We start from the raw sequence: 18,811 nt of genomic DNA, 5'->3' as shown, positions 1-18,811 counted from the left end.
TTTCACAAAAAAAAAGTTGATAAACTATTGAATGGATTTTCATCCTCAACCCGTCCGATACATTGTCCAGTGCACCTCACTTAACCATCTAATCATCCACCCAACACTTGAGAGGATAAAAATACGATACTACTCATGTTTTTACGATTAGATTCTTAAGTATGATGCACAAGGCCTGGGCCTTTAGAGGATAAATTTCCCCGTTGCAATGTCCTTTTCTACAAGTCACTTCAGCACATTCTTTTTATTCTTTGTTGTTTTCTTTGAGGTGGCAAAAGGTTCCTAAAGTGGGTAGGTCGATATGGAATCTAATTAATTTTTTTTCAGTTTGTGGCAATTCTAACCCTAGAATATCCAGGGAATGGTTGCGTATATTTTAGCGGGTAGTAAAACAATATACTCCACATATTTAATGATGAGAGAAAGTGAAGGGGAAAGAGGAAAGGGAGAGTGGAGAGTCGAGAGGGAATCGTTCTTGTCTACAGTTTCCAGACCGGTACGGTTCCCTAGTGCATCTCACAAGAGGGGGTGGGATCTACCTGGGGCACTTGACCAAATACTCTGCCCTGGTGGGATCCACCCTCCTCTTGTGAGAGGCACTAGGGAATCGCACAGGTCAAGGAACCGCATACAATAAAAATTCGTGGAGAGGGAAAATTATCTCTTGCAATTTCATGTCCAGTCCAATTCCCTAGTGTCTGTAATAAGGAGGGTTGGACTCCACCCGAGCAGAGTGTTTGGGTAGCGGTGGAATAGTTATTGCCCCCCTTCCCCTTATTAGGGGCATTAGGGGAACTAGATCGGATAGGGAATTGCAGGGGATAAAGATCTGGAGAGAGGGGGGAAAGAGTGAGAGACTATGAAGGGGACAACGTGTACTTCCTTTACCCATATTCAATAAGTTTAGTTTTTTCTTTTATATTAAATTTTCAAAGATTTACTCACTAAACTAAGGGAAAAAGATCTCTACTTGGTGTTTCCTATGCCCTCTCCCATGGCACTCTGAGATGACGCCTCTACCTCCTGGGTACATACCCAGGTGTGCTCACCCATTAACCCATCTGCATTTGTATGACCAAGTAGAGAACTCTTGCCCCTAAAGTAAAAAAAAAGAAAGAAGAGAACGTGTAATTATCACTTGTATTTTAGTCTAAACTTATTAATAGGGATAGGAGTTCGCTGTATCCTCTGCTATTACAGCACGGTGCTGTACTGCATCGTGCGGCACTGTAGAGGCCATGTGGCACAGCGTGCCCCACATGGTGCACATGGCCTCTGCAGCCACCGCATGATACAGTACAGCACCGTTTAATTACAACATAGGATAAAAATTCGAGGAGTTCTCTTGTCCTTTAAATTTTACCTCGTGTCAACTTGTTACATGCATTTATTTGTGCAACATAGAACATAGAGATGCTTTCTAACTTTAGTAAACCACGAACCTTGCTCTAACAAAAATGCTTAATGTGTGATTTTTTTGTCTTTGTTTATGTAAAGGTAATGGTTGAGAGTATAGTTGGAAAATTGGGTTTTGATTAGGGTGAGTCGCTCTAGTCAAGTCAAAATTTTGGAAGACCTAATCAAGAGTCGAGTAGACTGGGTCAAGATAAAAAATGACAAGATTGGATCATAAATTGTTCGAGTCAAATAAGATTCGGTATTTTTAGCCGAGTCATGACAAATTCGGCGAGTTTAGTGGTTTTTAAAAAATCATAAAGTTGGTTTACTTAGAAACCGAGTTGAGTAAAATAGTAAATCTATTTTCTAAAACAGTAAGAAACCCTCAACTCTTCGACTCCCTTGATTTTATTTTTTTTCCTGGTTTTCTCATATTTTTTCTGACTGTTTACTAATTTATACATTTTTATTGTATTAAAAAAAAATTAAAAAAGTGACTCGACTTGACCAGGTTTGACAAGATTGAATCACTGGGTTTTTTCTGAAAGATGAGTCTAATCAGAAAAACTGATTTTCCAACTATCTTGAGAGTAGACGTGAGAAAAGTATGTTTGACTGTTTACTGTTTTTTTTTATTATTTCCCTTTTTTTTTTTTTTTTTTTTTTTTGTGGTACACAAAAAATGTCTTTTTTTTTTACCTCTCCTTGTTAAAACTTAAAAGAATGATTTTCGTAATTTTCCCAATTTTTGAAAGCATTTATTTTTTTAATAAACAATGTGAAGTGGGTGTTTCTATCCTTACTAGCGTTTCCCTGCATATTGTACTCCACTGGGCCGTGGGATTAAGCCTAGAAGATGATAATTTGGTTTTTAAATTTAGATCATAAGTGAGAAAGTTTGGATGTCTACAATATTAAACTAAAATGGCAAAAAATAATATACATTAGGTTACGACCTTTTTTTCCCATCAATCTTTGGTACAGTAAGATTTTTCCATTGCTTTCTACAATTTAAAACTAAAACGGCAAAAAATAGTATACATATAAGCATCAAACATACTTTCATCAATGACTCCTCATTTTTATTATCGCAGCTCTATTACTTTTCAATTAGGTGGAATATTTATTTTGGCTTTTAGGAGTTTCTTGACAAGCCACTTATTTTATTTTTCAACTTGTATAGATAGTAATGTGTAAGGGTGTCAATCAGTTGATTCGGTCCGGTTTTGATTGGGTTGAACCAAATTCAACTGATAATAAGATAAAAACGAAACCAAACCGTCAAGCCAAAAGTTAGTTTCGGTCTGATTTGGATCAGTTTTTTATGGGTTGGCATAATGGACCATTATCAGGCTGCTATCGTTTCGGTTTGATTCTTCATATATTTGCATTTTAAAAATACTGAAAATAATGGTTTTTATCGGTTTCAATTGCTGTTGGTTTATTCAGTCAGTTCGATTTTGGTTTCGATTTCGATTTCTACATGTTTCATCTAGTCCCAAACAAAAACCAAATAGATGAGGATTCGGTTTGGATTGAACCTATCAATTTTCAGCAGTCTGAACTATTCATGTTGGAAATTGACACTCCAATTAATGTGAATAACATGTTCATCAAATTTGAACAACCGTATCTCTTGAGAACTACTGCCAAATTTCCTTCTAGGAACTTATTGGATAATGAGGGTTATTCGTAAGAGGAGTTTTTGGTCTTGGAATAATATAGTTATTGTTCGGCCGATCAGTAAGAAAATTGTGTGCCCATATAGGGAATGGCTAGTCAACCAATATCTGGGATGACCCATGGCTTCTCAACTGTGCCTTCTTTTCTTATAATCTCTTTGGGTCTCAAAATGGTAGTTGTAGTAGGCTGTTAGATCTGGTAAATGGTGCTGTTTGGAATGTGAATCTAATCTTAAGCACATTTCGATGTGATATTATTGAAGAAATTATCTGAATCCCTTTACCTCTATATAATATTGTTTTTTTTTTTTGTTGTTTCACAAAAATTTGGGATATAACAATGAAATTTGTGACATCTTAGCTAGGGAGGGCATGAGTGATTAGTAGTTTTGTTGTGATAAATACAAATTTGTGTAAGTGGCATGGTTCGAGAATTTGCGAGATCTAGATTTTTTGAGAAATCAAGTCGAGTTATTATACTATTTTAAAAATTACACTATCTCGGTTGAGTTCTCTGGTAACTCGAGATCTCAGGTCGACCCAGAACTCGACCCATCTACCTCTTTACATGTTACCTAACTCGACAGAACTCGACATATCTCGATCGACTTCTGTCCAAAGCTCATTTTCTTCCCCATTTGAAGCATCTTCCTCATTTTACCTGTAGATATCAAGTTCTGACTTTCGAGAGAGTTGAATCAGCTGCACATTTGAAGAATTCAACTACACATCTTCAAGATTTATCTCATATTTGAAGCATCTTTGAAAGGTAAAGGAAGGGTAAATTTAATATATGAGTCTAGCTTTGGGTCCATATTCGTAGTCCCCAACCAACAATATCCATACATGACTCAATATGACAGTAACAGTGGATCTCATGTCTCACGACAACCGCCTCTTCTATATCCTAGGATAGGGGACTTGGCATATGTTGATGACAACATGTATATGAGTGTTGTGGCAAACTATGTGCAAAATTACAGCAACACTATGACATGAGAATTCTATGTGGATCGTGTTGGGACTGAATACATATACATTAACATATCACATTTTATGTAACATTTGTTTAAAGATTGATGTATTGTACACTTTAACATTTCGAATACTTATTTAAGTTGTTTTACATTAATTGAATGTTTTGATTGCTTTCTATTACTAAATTATGTGTAGAGTAGGGTATTTTAGTACGTCGTCGCCTATCAACCTATGGTCCGAAGTTAAATTCATACTTGGACTTTGTTTTTGCAAATCTGATATTGGCATTGTGTTTCAATGACCTAAAATAGGTTGAATACCAAGTTTTAGACCCAAACTAGGTCTAAAACCCACCGAGTTGAGACTTCGAGTCGAAAAAAAAAATGCACAAACTCAGCGAGATCTCGACTCAATTCAATTTTCCCAAGGGTCGAGTTGATACCGAGTTCTGAGTTTTAATACCTTGGTAAGTGGTGGCTTTACTTATGAAAACTTAAGCTGCATTCAAAGCTTACGTTCTTTATCTGGTGATTATTGATGAATCAATTACCTACGAAATTAAGAATTTCAAACTGGTTTAAAAGAAACTTGCTTTGTTACTTTTGTAAACAAAATACTGAATTTTAGTCACATGTGTTATTTTCTTGCTCCTTTCTCTATGAATTTGTGGTGCAGGTCTTTTGGGCCTTTGCAATGAGTGATGAATCAATGATTCAATTTTTGATCTCTTTCTTTCTTTCTTATTTGATATTTCGTCAAAATAGGATTGTAGATGGTTTTTTAGAGTCTTAGGTTATTATTGTCCCCTCTACTTATGACCATTATATGATATTATCTTCCTCTGTGCCCAGTGCTCACCAATAACCTAACCGAGGGTCTCATGTTGTGTTGCTCTTGGTTGACTATTATGATTTGCTTATTCGGGCGTCCTTTAATTTTTCGATATAATGGGTTTTTTTTTTGGGGGTGGGTTTTGGCTCTACAAGATATATGATGGAGGCCACAACTAGGGGACTTCTTCAAGAGCTCCCAAGGGCAAGAGAATTAGGGTGTGATCACTCAGAAGTTTGGACAGATTTTGGACAGATGATTAATTTCTTGTATAAGGAGGTGGAGGCTAAATGTTCATGAGGCTATTTAAAGTTCTGTTTAATGTGGATAGGTAGGTTGTTAAGGAGATTTGATAGTGTTGTGTGAAAAAAGATTATATGTTAAACAATTTAGCTAGGAAAATCAGAACTCTCAAAATTAGGGCAATGGGTATGGGCGATCTGTAATCTATTTTTTTGTTAATTTAATTTTGGGAGAGGATTCTCTGACCAAGCAGGGTACTATACACCCTCTCGATCACATGATTTTTTTAAACCATTATTTCTCTCTTTTAAAAAATAATATAATAACTCATTATGGGAAGGCGTGTACGCCTTAGGCTCCAAGAGCCTTTCTCCCTTTAATTTTTCTTTCTTCTATTAAGAAAAGGAATGTTGAATGACACCCCTAAGGTGTGTTTAGAACTTGACACCTTCATTTAAAGGTGTCATTGTTTGCACCAAAGTAGACATGTAAAATGATTATTTACCATTTTTTAAATTGTATGTTATACTTAAAAGGGTAAAAAATGTAAGACTACAAATTATTTAACACCTTAAACTTAAAAGTGCGAATAAAAAAATCCACTAAAAAAATAGACAACCAATCAACCACTACATTTTTTTTTCTTTGGATGAATGGTGCATCATTAATCATGGAAACTCACCCATATCTATCAATATTTGAAACGTGGCAAAAATATATAAACTAATAAATGGATCGCAGACATGATTCGGAACCCAATGCAATTTCATATAAGAGTGCAGCTCAGGTCCTCGTACGAGAGCGATCCTTGGGACTTAAGCACCACCCACATGGAATAAATGGACCGTAGACATGATTCAGAACCCAATGCAACCTCATATAAGAGTGCAGCTCAAGTCCTCGTACGAGAGCAATCCTTGGGACTTAAGCACCACCCACATGGAATCTAGAGGGGGCTGTGGATTCCATATAAACCCAACCTATTAATCTAAGGCACCTGCGGCAGCCTTCTTTGTCCTTGGTCCTTGCCAACCCCCCTCAACTACTCTTAAGTCCTAACTGCTAACAACCAAAACAGTTTCAGTCCCTCTAAGGTCTCAAATAGGTGTGACATATAGATTTGCTAAAATACCCTTGCCCAGTTCAACATCCTCACGTTTAAACTTTCCAATTTCACGTGCCGTTGTTTCACCTAAAAAAAAATTCCAGGACTCCAAGAACCACAGAGCCCCACAGTAACAGTTATAAAAGGCAAATTCAAATTTCAATTTTGAACAAATTTACTTTCAGGTACTGTTCAGTAGAGCTGCGAAGATCCGAATTTAAGATAGAGTGGAGGGAGAGAAAGAGGGAGAGAGTGAAGCCTTTACGTAACTATCGAGTGGGGAATGGGGATTCCTTCCTTCGTCTCTCTTTCTTTATCTGTCTCCTTCGATTCATTTCTACTGCCCTAGTTGAAGGTGTGGTTCACAAAAATTCCTCCTCTTCCAACCACAACATTAATAACTACCTGAAAAAAGTATGGAAAGATTGATTCCATACTGTACTGTTACAGATTTTTAGGGTTTTTTTTTATAAGTCGGAGTGTTGGAAGATGATGGCACCAGAGACATCCGGCTATGGTTCCGACGGTTTGGAGGAGGGGGAGCTGCTCCTCCCGGAATCCGGTAATGGTGGTGACCACTCATGGCGCTTGAACTTTGACGGCTTTCAGCTCTCTGAACACAACAAAGAGAAACCGGCTAGGGGTCTTCATAACTGTCTCGGTGTCTTAGGTCATCAGTACCACCACCATACTATTTTATTTATGTTTTTGTTCCTTTGTGCTTCTTTTGATTAATTTTTTTGTAGTATTTTATTGGAATTATTCTCTCTCTGCTCATTTCTGTGAAATGTCTTCTTGCATTTGACTCTGTTTCTTTAATTAGTTCATAGTTATGGGTTTGCTTTTAATAATCGATCCTATTCTTCTTCCCCTTTCAGTTAATTTTTGTTCTCATGCTCTTAGATGTGCGGATTTCTGTAACTGTAGACAAATTTTTTGTTTCACCATTTTAATTTTGGTCTTGAAATGGAATATTCTCTCCTTTATGAGGAATCCGAAGGTTTTATATGAGTTTAGTACTCGTCTATCCAGAGATGTTTGACGTTAAATCATGGCTCCCTTATCTTGTTTGAGAGGGGACAAGAAAAATTTTGCACCCCTAACTTCTTAATTTTCATCTTAAAATTGAAATTGTCTCTCCTTTATGAGCAGATGGAAAGTTTTATGTGGTTATAGCACTTCAACTGTTATTAATATTATAACCAATGAGCATCAAGTTAAAATTATGATACCCTCTGTTTTGATCGAGGAGACTATCACTAAGTCAGATCGTTCATTCATCGGGCATATATCAACTGGAAAATTACCTTCCCATAATGAAGTATTGCCTTTGGTTTCAACCAACTTAGTCCATGAAAGTTCTGCAGAACACTACCTGCAAGCTTTGAGAAATTTAGAGCTGGTATGTTAAAGGTAATCTGAAGACTGAAGTTGCTGCCATTTCATCACCTGACGTGATGAATAATCAAGAAATTTATGAGCTAAGTTTACTTTTATTATGAATAAACATCTTACCCAAAAAGATTTATTATAACTAGTAAGCTTGTATATTTATTCTTACCACCCCTTTTACTGTAAAGTTTGTTTACAGTTTCTTAATTTTTCTCTGACAAAGAACAATTTAAAGTCTCAATTCTATTTAGTTGGGTTAATTTGAATCTCTCTAATGTATAATGTACAAATCCCTCTATGAACTGTGAACACCTCCCCTTAATCCAAACATGTGCTAGTCTCGTTATAATTTATACATTGTGCATGTTAGTGTAAATGTTACATACAAGAATGAGGTTTCACAGATTACAACCTAGAAAAGCTTTTATGTTCCTACTTTTATTTGGGAATGTTGGAATGCCTATTACTACGAACTGTAGCTCATGCTTCCCGCAACTGTGGATAAATGGTATATGGGAAATATTAATGTGAGAATATGGTTTTATTACAAATAATGCTTGGAGAAATTGTGTAAATCCTCTTTTTCGTGATATAGATATATTTTTTCCTTGTTGATTGCAGGTCCAGAAGATGTCGTTGCTGAATACTACCAACAACAGGTAGAAATGTTGGAGGGGTTCAATGAAATGGATGCCTTAACAGAACGTGGTTTTCTTCCTGGAATGTCAAAGGTATATATTTGTTCATTCATTTATTCTTTCCTTTGTGAGACCATTTTCCCAGTTTATTCAGCTGCAAATATTTTGGATTGACATGGTCACTGTGATTTTCAGGAAGAGCAAGAAAATTTGGCTAGAAGTGAGACAATGGCCATTAGAATTTCAAATGTCGCAAATATGGTTCTCTTTGTTGCCAAAGTTTATGCATCCTTTAGAAGTGGCTCTTTGGCAATTATAGCATCAACGTTGGACTCGCTTCTTGATCTGTTATCAGGTTTTATCCTGTGGTTCACTGCATTCTCTATGCAGACACCAAACCCGTACCAGTACCCTATTGGCAAGAAACGGATGCAGCCATTGGTCAGTGCCTTGACGCGTTAGTAGTTATTGGTAACAAACTGCTTATATTGGAATGTTTGAGCATATGAATGTGGAGTCTAGTGAATCTTCACTTACGTGAAGTGAAAGTCCATTTCATTTACACCCCCCTTAGGTTGACGGGTGGATCCCACTCATTCTCAATCCCATTTCATTAACTGATTACCTCACTTCTCTCTCTCTCTTACTGTTTATCAATTCCTTTTCATTTATATATATTTTTATTCTTCAACATTCATATTTTATTTTGATCTGGCAGAATAGATTTAGGTATCGATCTCGACCGGTACCAATCCAATACCATAAAAATAAAAAAATATTGGTATCGTCACTAGATAGCGCCATGGCGATATGGTCGTGACCAGTATCGATTTGTATTGGCGTATTGAAAAAAAAATCGCTGCATTGGCATCGTATCGGTGATTTTCCAATATGGTGTCATGGCGGCAATTTTTTTCTATACGCTGATACAAATCGATACTGGTCATGGCCATAGCGTCATGACACTATCTGGTGACGATGCCGAACCGGTGCCGATTCTTACTATTATTTTATTATTTTTTAATTGTTATCAGTATCAGATTGGTATTGGCTGAGACCGATACCTAAAACTATTGTCCTTGAAGATAGAAAATGAATGTTGAATAAAACGTTAAAAGAATAAATAAATTGATAAACCGTAAGAGAGAAGAGGTACTCGGTTAATGAAATGGGAGAGAGAATCCACGTTTTGGCTCAAGGGCTGCAAGTGAAGCAGACTCACTTCACGTAAGTGAAGATCCACTGGATTCATGAATGTATCGCTGTTGGTGCAAATTTGAATGAATCTGTATACAAACATGTGAGCTACGAATAATGCTTGTGCATGTATGGCACATAGCTTTTGAAGCGGACTCTCACTTCACGTAAGTGAAGATTCTCCGGATTCATGATTGTGTAGCTGTTGGTGCAAATTTTCCTTTCTACATTTAAGCATTCATACCCCCTCTGGCACTTGAGCACTTCTATGTGCACATGCTTGAATCTGTATACAAGCATGTGTGCTACTAATAATGCTTGTGCATGTATGGCACATGGCACTTTACGCTTTTTTGCATTAATAAGGTCTTAACACCATTATAAACTAAGAGATGATGTCTTGATGCTGGTCAGTGACTTAATCTTGCTGTCACATATGTCAATTGGTAAGGATCTTATCATCTGTTCCTAATTGAGGGCTGGTTTCCAGTGCAACAAGTAGAGGGTTTGGTGTTCCTTTTACTTGAGCTAATAGACCCTGTATTCCCACAAGTAGGTTGTATTTCTTCATGTTTTCATTTGAACCGGGTCAGGGTGCTTGTCATCTCATTATATTTAGGGTAGGTTCTCTCAAAATATTAAGGGAAGGTTGCTTCTAAACTGCTTCTTGCTGCTCTTTTAAACTGCAGAGAATTTGCTAGAACTCTTGCATGATAAAAAGGGGGTGGGGGTGGGGGAATGCACAAGTTCAAAAGCGAAGGCAGGCTGCTGACCATTTTTTATTTTTGTGGCACTTGGAATTCCTGATCTGATCTGGTAAAGGATCTCCTAATGGCATTATATTAACTATCTTAGGTAGGGAGACTTAGGTAACCTCCTTTGATGAAGAGGATAGTTTTTGTTCTGTACGCTAGATGGGATCTATGACTGCCCCCATTCATCATTTCTGTATGTGAGTAGACAGGATCTGATTTATATGTTCTATTTATTGGATCTGATTTGCATTCAACAAAATGCCAAGCTTATATATATTTTTTAAATGGATTAATGTATGCCAGGATTTTAAGCCTTCTCTTGACCAGGCGCAATTTGATCAAGCAGGATCATTTCTGCATTGGTGAAATTTTTATCAAATAAGCACTCTTGTCCGTTTCACTCACTATTATCTGAGAACTAAGCAATACTTGATAGCTTGATTTTGGACTTTTGCCAGTTTTGTGTTGCATGAATGTGAACCCCCCCCCCCCCCCCAAAAAAAAATGTATATAAAATAGCAACAAAGAAAAAAGTGTTTTGCTGCAAAAGAAAATTGTTTATTACAATTTTCAGTCCTGAACCAGAAGAAAATTGTGCAGGGAATCCTTGTATTTGCATCTGTTATGGCTACGCTTGGTTTGCAGATAATCTTGGAGTCAATTCGCACACTATTATCTGATGTAAGTGCCATTCATTTTCTGACTTCCACCTCATGAAGTTGCTTTTTTTTTTTTTTATTAGTTGTTCTCTGTTGATTACCTTGGGACGTATTTCTGCTGATTCCTACTGTGCTATTCAACTTACCTGTCCTGTTACTCTATCCTTCTAGGAGAATGAATTCAGTTTGAACAAGGAGCAAGAGCGATGGGTGATTGGCATCATGCTCTCAGTGACACTGGTTAAGCTTCTTCTAGTTGTTTACTGTCGCTCTTTCACCAATGAGATTGTCAAAGCATATGCCCAGGATCACTTTTTCGATGTCATCACCAACATCATTGGCCTCATTGCTGCTCTCCTTGCCAATTCTATCAATGGTTTTTTGGATCCTGTTGGAGCCATAACTGTAAGTTCCCGTTTATTTTATTTATTTGTTATTTCATTTGTTTGTGAATTTAGTTATCATTTTGAGATTGGACTCGGTGTTCCTAACTCTAATGTACCAGTAACAATACTCTTATCAGTCAGTACCCACCATTTGATTGGATGTGAAGTGAAAGGAAGGGAAGGTAAGGGAAATGGAATTAAACGAAAAATAGAATGGAAGCTTTTCTAATCATTGCCAACAATGCTTGCATAACAAAGTAAAAAAACTTACAAAATATAATAACTGAATTTTATTTAACTTTTAAACTGAATTACATGTAGTATAATAGGTCTAGTGATTCTATTTAAAAATTTTTGTATCCATATGCGGTAAGATTTTAAAGGCTGATTTCGATTTTGATTTGGATTGGTTTCATGAAATAGTCACCAAATAAATTTTTGGTCAAGAAATTGAAATTATTTTGGTTGCATCAATCTGAAATATTTCAAGAATAAGAAATCCATTTGGTAGTTCAATTTTCTGAGAATGGATTCTCTATATTTCTTTGGAAGAGGGTGGTGGTGGTGGTGACGACGGGGCTGGGAAGGGGGTGGTGGTGTCGAAATAGGGTGATTTTGCTTTCGTTTCTTTTTAAACATGTCAAATGACACATTTACACCTGTTATTAACACATGCTCATCATAGTGGAGCACAGAATATTCTTGATATTGAAACAAGTCCACGGCCATTTCATTATTTTATATGAAATTGATTTCAATTTCTCATAAATAAGGTTAAAAAAGCACACCCTCCATAATTTCAATTTATAACCTCATAAAATTGAAATAGAAATCATACCAAAACAGTTCTTAAGTTATGTCATCATGATTATGAATTTTTTCATTTTCTTTTCAAAATTAATTTCACCTACCTTCATTTCCCTTTACTTCTATCAAGAGCCTAGAGTAAAGTTGACCCTAATGAATGGGAGTAGCCATCTGACTAAGAGCATTTCTTACAATTCACTGGATGTCTCTGTCCGTCCAAATGAATGCTCATTTGATTGGGCTGATTGATTGTCAATAAATGGAATCCTCTGTATGCACCACAAGTTAGGGTACAGGCAAAGTTGGGGGCAAAATATGGTCTCTACTATTTCTCATATTTTATCACTTGTTGAATGTGTGCTCATATTTGCTGCAGCTTGCTATATATACCATCCGTACGTGGTCAATGACAGTGCTGGAAAATGTAAATTCACTAGTAGGCAGATCAGCCGCACCAGATTTCCTGCAGAAGTTGACATATCTTTGCTGGAATCACCACAAGGCCGTAAGGCACATTGACACAGTCCGTGCTTACACCTTCGGGTCACATTACTTTGTGGAGGTTGACATTGTTTTGCCATCTGAAATGCCATTGCGGGAGGCACATGATATTGGCGAGTCCTTGCAGGAAAAGCTCGAGCAACTGCCTGAGATTGAGCGTGCCTTTGTGCACCTTGATTACGAGTTCTCTCACAAGCCTGAGCATGCACAATCTCATTCCTAGCTCCAAGGGTTGAGGTATGTGTTTTGGGTGTTAATATGATCATTTGTCATCTCTCACAGCAAACTAGAGTTGAACTTTAATATCTGTACGGGAAGTGGCAAAATGTTGTATGCATGGCGCTGTGGAAGATCATCTAGTTATCTTTGTTAATATCATGATGATAAGCTATAAATTGAAAAAAAACAAGCAAAAGAAGATAACTCTTCAAAAGTTTCCATCTCTCATTCTCTCATAATCCCTCTCTACGTGACTCTCCTAAAGAGGTCTTAAACTATCTAAATTTGTAGAATCAATCTCTCTCATCTTGACTCAAAAGTATGAGTAATGTTCAACACTGGCATAGGAATTGCCGTAGCCACTTTGCAAATTCTACTTGCAGTGAGAGAAGTCTATAACAAGCTGGGGTATTTCACGAGTTTTTTTCTGAGAGTTTTTGATAGAATATATTTCAAACAAAATGTTCATTTCGGATCTGTCTTTTTAACTACTGTTTCAAAAATCCAAATTGACAATCCGGATCAGAATTGGCCGATCCCAATTCTTGATTTTTCGGAGCAATCAATTATAGGGTTTTTGGGTCTTGATCACTGGGTTTCAGATTTAAGGGGTCGATTCTAGGGATTTTCATACCAATTTTGTCTGATTTCCTAAGATTCCCAGTTTAAAATCCTCGTTTTAATTGCTAGAAGCTTGCTACTAAGAGCGTAGAAGCATATGCCCAGAAAACTTATGCCAAACTGTTGTCAAGAGCGAAAATATAGGATGGTAAATTCCATTGTTCAATCGTTTGGTGAAAACCTAGGGCTCAACCTTAAGTTTTCTTATTTGGGATTAAAATTGAAATAATGTATTCCATCTGATTCAACATCATATGGATCCGCCAATGTAGTCGTGGTAAGGTGGATTCGGCTCCTGTCCTGCAGTGGCGGGAGCTGGAGCGTCCAGCCCAACTAAACGAGGGAGATGTGTGAACAGTTCAAAATCACTCACCGCAATTCCTCTGTATCACCCAAAAATGAATGGTGCTCCCAAAAGCCTATCCCTCTTTTGATGTGTGATACCCGTTGAGTACAGAAAGCGTTGCAACAATTGCTTGTAATTGGCCTTGTAGGTCGTTTCCCTTCAACATTCAATCCGGCCAATTGTGAAGCCCATGGCAAACAAATTTCCCTGGCTATAGCAGTCACAACGGCTATCGTTTATGCCGAGACTGCTCTATATACTAGGCTGGGCACCACAGACTATGTTTAACAAAGTAAAAAATACAGGGGGAGCAAATGAAGAGGTTTTTTTTTTTACCCCACACTCTATTGGCTAATCAAAGTGTTTTTACTTTCTGAAAAATAGCTGAAAACTTTCAAAAAAATTTGGGTAATTAAGACTTCTACTGAATGTCATTTTTTATTTGGCGTTGTAATTTTTATCTTTCATTTAAGGGAGAAAGAACGCCACCCGGTTGAGCCAGGCACGTGACACTTGTGCCCTTACACAAGGTCGTGTGAACTGACCACTGCAACCTTGGTCATTTTCGGGGTTCTAGGGGTGCAGTGGTCATTTTGCATGCCCCTGTATAAGAGCACAGGGCAGCGTGCCTGGCGTGACCAGGTGGCGTTCTTTCTTCCTTTAATGAAAGATAAAAAAAAATTATATTTTAGCGTCCGCTCTGTCTAATCATCAACTTGTCATTGGGAAATTTTGTTAAAGTCATTTGAAAACCTAATTTGAAAAATTATTACTGACCAAAAATAATAAAAAGAAAAGGATATGAAATCAAACAGGGAAGGGGGAAATGTGTGGAGAGGTTGAGTCCATTTTTGAGGCCATGAGTACAAAGCCGTAATTGGGGAACCCGTCACGTGTTACAATATCATTAGGCTTTAATGGCCCGTTTTAGAATAAGCGATCGTTAAGTCTTTTTTCCCAAATTGTTTTTGAAAAATTTCAACCATATTCATCTTTGATTTGGATCCTCTGCGGCCTGGGGTTGAGCGGCCGTCATGCTATGCTCAACTTGTAGGCCACCATGTGGGTTTTATGCCAAGTTGCCAACCAATGATTGGTAGATGGTGGCTTAGCATTTTTGAATTTTGAGCAGTAATTTTGAATTAAACATGTCTAATATATTCTTGACGTTGTGAACATCATGACTTCTTAATTGATTCCTCCATCTTTCGGACAAAGATCTTATCCAGTCGTGGTGGGAGCTGCACCTGTGCAGCACTGCTAAACGACAACAAAAACAGGGGTAAGGTAGTCATTTCATAGGTGGGTCCCACTTGGGCCCCACATGTGAAATGACCACCTCCCCCCTGTATTTGGGGTGGGTTTTCGAGCTGCACAGTGCAGCTCCCGCCACAGCTGCACAAGAGCCAAGTCCCCATCTTTCTCATTCCAGGACAAGATGGAGTTAAAGTCACCGACGCACATCCACTTATGACAATTAATGTCGATATCAATCAATTTATCTCAAACCTTGAGTTGTAAAATTCAGATTTGTGGTTTAAAACTTGTGAATAAAAGTACACTCTTTGAGTCTCTGAGAGCATGGCCCTGCCCACACATAGGATGAGGTGTGTTGCAGCTGAAATCTGACCTAATGATGTGGACGTCCTATGAATGGTAAAGGACACTACAGAGACCCGGAGCAGATTCCGAGGGGGAACTCTCCGATGCCTAAGTCAGACCTGAGCAACATATCATAGTTTGTAGAGGAACTACAGAAAGAGGAATTGTGAATCGTCTGGATCTTGTTTTCATATTTATAGGAGGAGAGGCGGTGGAGGAGTCCCTTTCCTTATAATGGGTCGCTGTCAACAACAGTTGTGTGATGAGAGACTTTTGAACCCTTTGACGATTGAGAGTTTGAATTGTCTTCTGTCATGTGTTGATCTTTTATTAGAGGGGTGTTTTTATGTATAATAAGGTGAAATGACCACCTCACCCTCATGAAAGAGGGAAGTCTCAATAGTATTGATGACAGGCATGCGCTCCAATTGCGCAGGGGCCACGCTCTCGGACAGAGAACGCTTCCTTAAAATTTACATTTGGAGTGTCCATGCTTATCTTCATCTGTTGGATTCAATAGATTAATTTTCTTTACTCTGTTAGCGTTGTTGGTAGTATTAGCTCGTTTGAGAAGCTTGCCTGAAGGAAGTAAATGATTTATTTTTCTGAATGGGGAATCGCCCAATTCTTATCGGAATCGGTGGTCACCGGTCCCGGTCTGGCTGATCGTAATTGCCTGCCCCTGAAGCGGAATCAGATTGTCCGAATTGGCCGATTCCAATTCATTTTCTTCACCTTTTCATTTGGGTCGGACCGATACCAGGGCCAATCCCGCTTCTGCACCAAAATAGCTTGAAATCGGACCGATTCAGGCCTATTTGATTCCTATTCCGCCTTTTATAATCCTCCTTCCCCCCTTCTGGGGAAAAGCAGATATTATTTGGGGTGCTAAATTAAGTGCTTCTACTTATTTTTTGTTGGTTATCTATTAATTTGAAGTTCTATTTTAATCTTTAATATATATGATAATATTTAATATTATCAAATCTAATACTAATATTAGTAATACTATAATATATTAGTATTCCAATTTGGTTTGGTTTGGTTTTGGTTTTGGTTGAAAGCGGTTGTTCCTATGCTAGAATTGAACCAATCCGAATTTGTTTCCTAAATTCAAGAATCAAATCGTAACCAAATTCGGTTCGGTTCAGTTTGGTTTATTTGATCTGTTTTTCGGTTTCCTTTTTTGTTTATGTTTCGAATTTGACATCCTTTGTCTCAGTCAAAAAATTACTACAATACCCCTTCATGCTTTTTTTCTCACATAAATGCGGAAAAGGTGTCAGTCTACAATCCAAAACCGAATAGTTGTCATAACCTCAAAACAAAAAAAATGGAACCAAATCGTTCCAATTCTGTTTGGTTCCTATTCGATTTGTACATGATCTTAGTAATTCGGTTTTATGCGGAAATGCTGGCCAAACAAGTAAAGTTGGAAGAAAATTACAACCTCAAAAAGATAGAATCTCACGGTGTAAAATCTGGTACCTGTTAACCCTAGTAATTAAATAAAGAAACCCATAGTAAAGGACATGAGACTCCGCCTTAGGAAGCAAGGTCTTGTGATCAAACCTTCGCCGCTGCATTATTTTTTGGGGCCACCCGCCTGAGGCTCACTAGGGCCTAGAAGCACCCGGTTCGTGCGTGGTGCGGGGATTATATACGAGCCCAGGGGGGATTTAGTCGACCTAAAGTCGGATACCCCTCCTGTCTCCAAAAAATAATAAATAAAGAAACCCATAGTAGATAATTTCACAAAAACCAAGAAAAACATGATTTTAATGTTTTATATGACTTAGGTTTGATTCGGTTTATAGTTTGATTTAAATTGACGGTTTTTAAGTTAAAATGAATTAAAAAAAAAAATTTCGATTTTATTATTATTATTTTTTTGGGTTTGATTTACTCTTTTTTTTTTCATTTTATAAACTCTTGGATCCATGGATCGGCATTTGGCTAAACTGTTGTGCACATTACCAACAGTGACTTCCTCGCTAGGGAGTCAGTTACACTATTAACCTCCCTTGGAACATATATAAATGAACAAGAAGTAAAATAAGATGATAAATGGAGAATATCATCTACTATAGGTTTTACTTCTAGTGGTGGGTAACATAACCCACATTGAAGATAATACATCAAAACTCTCTGATCCGTCTCCACCAATAAATGCTCATATCCTTAAAAAATACCTTCTAATAATGCTGAACGAATAGACATGACTTCACTAACTAGCACCAATGTAAAAGAACTTGGCATAGAAACAACATGAAGAGAAGCCCCTAAAGATTTTCGAAATTGACAAAAACTAGCATCATTTTTTTTTCTCGATTTAACAGCCTGTTTGATTTTGGTTTTTGGTTTTAATTAAAAATTGACACCATTAGCGGAAAACAATACTATCCTTGCATCAAGCATTCTAAATGCCTAGAACTTGAATAACAACCAATCTGCAATCATTCTGTTTAATTTCATTATATTAGGATTTTAATGATTAACAATACAAATACAAGTTGGTTTCGTGGTGTAGTTGGTTATCACGTCAGTCTAACACACTGAAGGTCTCCAGCTCGAGTCCGGGCGAAGCCAAGTCTTTTTTGAACCTCATAATGTGCTTATTCGTGTCCGAAATAATTAGGTTTGTGGAAAGCTCTATTGCTTTCCCATTCTAGGAGGTCTATTTTGATCAAATTGATTCTTAATTCAGTTCATACTTCATACCTACTGGATGTCTATATTTTTTCAGGAATTGGGAGTTTTTTATATATATTTTACTTAAATGGGGTGGGAAGGGACTGGGGAGCGGGGCAGGTAATAGTCAGAAGTTTCGAACTAAAGACCTCCTAGTGATCATGGGCATGAAGCGTATCACAACTCACCAACTGGCAGCTGTTGTTGGATGTCTAATTTTTTCTCTCTCGGTTGGTGTGTTCACATTAGGGGTGCAAGTTTGGCCCTGTCGGCCCGAACCCGCCTTGGCCCCCCTGAGCTCGAACAGGGCCTGAGCTGGGATATTTGGCCCTGAGGGTGGGTCAAGGCGGGAAATTTTTGGCCTTAAGTTAGGGTCGGGTCGGGTCAGGGTTGAAGCCTTGGGCTAAGCTTGGCCCGACCCAACCTGACTCAGTTTAAAGTTATACTATAAAATACATATTGATATAATATATATATTATAAACTTTAAACTTCACCCTCATTTAATAAGTGATATAATACATTTTATTATAGTGTTATTTGAAGTAAAATTGATAATTTTTTCCTCGGCCCATTCCAGCCCATGCATTTCCTTCCCCCTTCTCATGACCAGGGCCAATCAGGGTCAGCCCGGCCCGACCCTGAGGGCGGGTCAGGATTGGATTTTTCAGGCCCTGAGTCAGGGTCGGGTCGGGTCGGGCCTAGGCTCAACTAAGAGGACTTAGGATTGGGCTAGGATTTTATAAAGCCCGGCCCAACCT

At 37.7% G+C, this 18,811-nt stretch overlaps 1 protein-coding gene and 1 non-coding gene across 4 annotated transcripts; both read left to right on the top strand.

The window, feature by feature from the left end:
* The first annotated feature begins 6,716 nt into the window (after positions 1-6,716).
* LOC122652224 (metal tolerance protein 5) lies at positions 6,717-12,968 on the top strand. 3 transcript variants are annotated; one of them, XM_043845907.1, is made up of 7 exons: positions 6,717-6,907; positions 8,251-8,360; positions 8,463-8,708; positions 10,820-10,900; positions 11,050-11,283; positions 12,448-12,817; positions 12,931-12,968. In XM_043845907.1, the coding sequence occupies exons 1-6, from the start codon at positions 6,727-6,729 to the stop codon at positions 12,793-12,795; spliced, it is 1,200 nt and encodes a 399-aa protein (XP_043701842.1). In that variant the 5' UTR covers positions 6,717-6,726; the 3' UTR covers positions 12,796-12,817; positions 12,931-12,968. The 3 variants fall into 3 exon arrangements, with proteins under 3 accessions (XP_043701842.1, XP_043701841.1, XP_043701843.1); XM_043845908.1 differs by lacking the exon at positions 6,717-6,907 and adding exons at positions 7,683-8,054; positions 8,090-8,137 and having other exon boundaries at positions 12,448-12,944; XM_043845906.1 differs by having other exon boundaries at positions 12,448-12,944.
* Positions 12,969-17,875: 4,907 nt separating this feature from the next.
* Positions 17,876-17,949, top strand: TRNAV-AAC. The gene has a single exon. It is a non-coding gene; the product is annotated as a tRNA-Val (tRNA).
* Positions 17,950-18,811: the final 862 nt, after the last annotated feature.

The sequence above is a fragment of the Telopea speciosissima genome, chromosome 2 (assembly GCF_018873765.1).
Source record: "Telopea speciosissima isolate NSW1024214 ecotype Mountain lineage chromosome 2, Tspe_v1, whole genome shotgun sequence".
Lineage (NCBI taxonomy): Eukaryota > Viridiplantae > Streptophyta > Magnoliopsida > Proteales > Proteaceae > Telopea > Telopea speciosissima.
The sequence above is the reverse complement of the archived record's forward strand: the minus strand, read 5'-3'. Positions and strand labels throughout refer to the sequence as shown.

Excerpts from the sequence above, each read along its gene's own strand:
- LOC122652224 (XM_043845907.1), top strand. The coding sequence starts at position 6,727 with ATGATGGCACCAGAGACATCCGGCTATGGTTCCGACGGTTTGGAGGAG. Across the intron at positions 10,901-11,049 it reads TTCGCACACTATTATCTGAT|GAGAATGAATTCAGTTTGAA; the intron begins GTAAGTGCCATT and ends CTATCCTTCTAG. Across the intron at positions 11,284-12,447 it reads ATCCTGTTGGAGCCATAACT|CTTGCTATATATACCATCCG; the intron begins GTAAGTTCCCGT and ends TATTTGCTGCAG.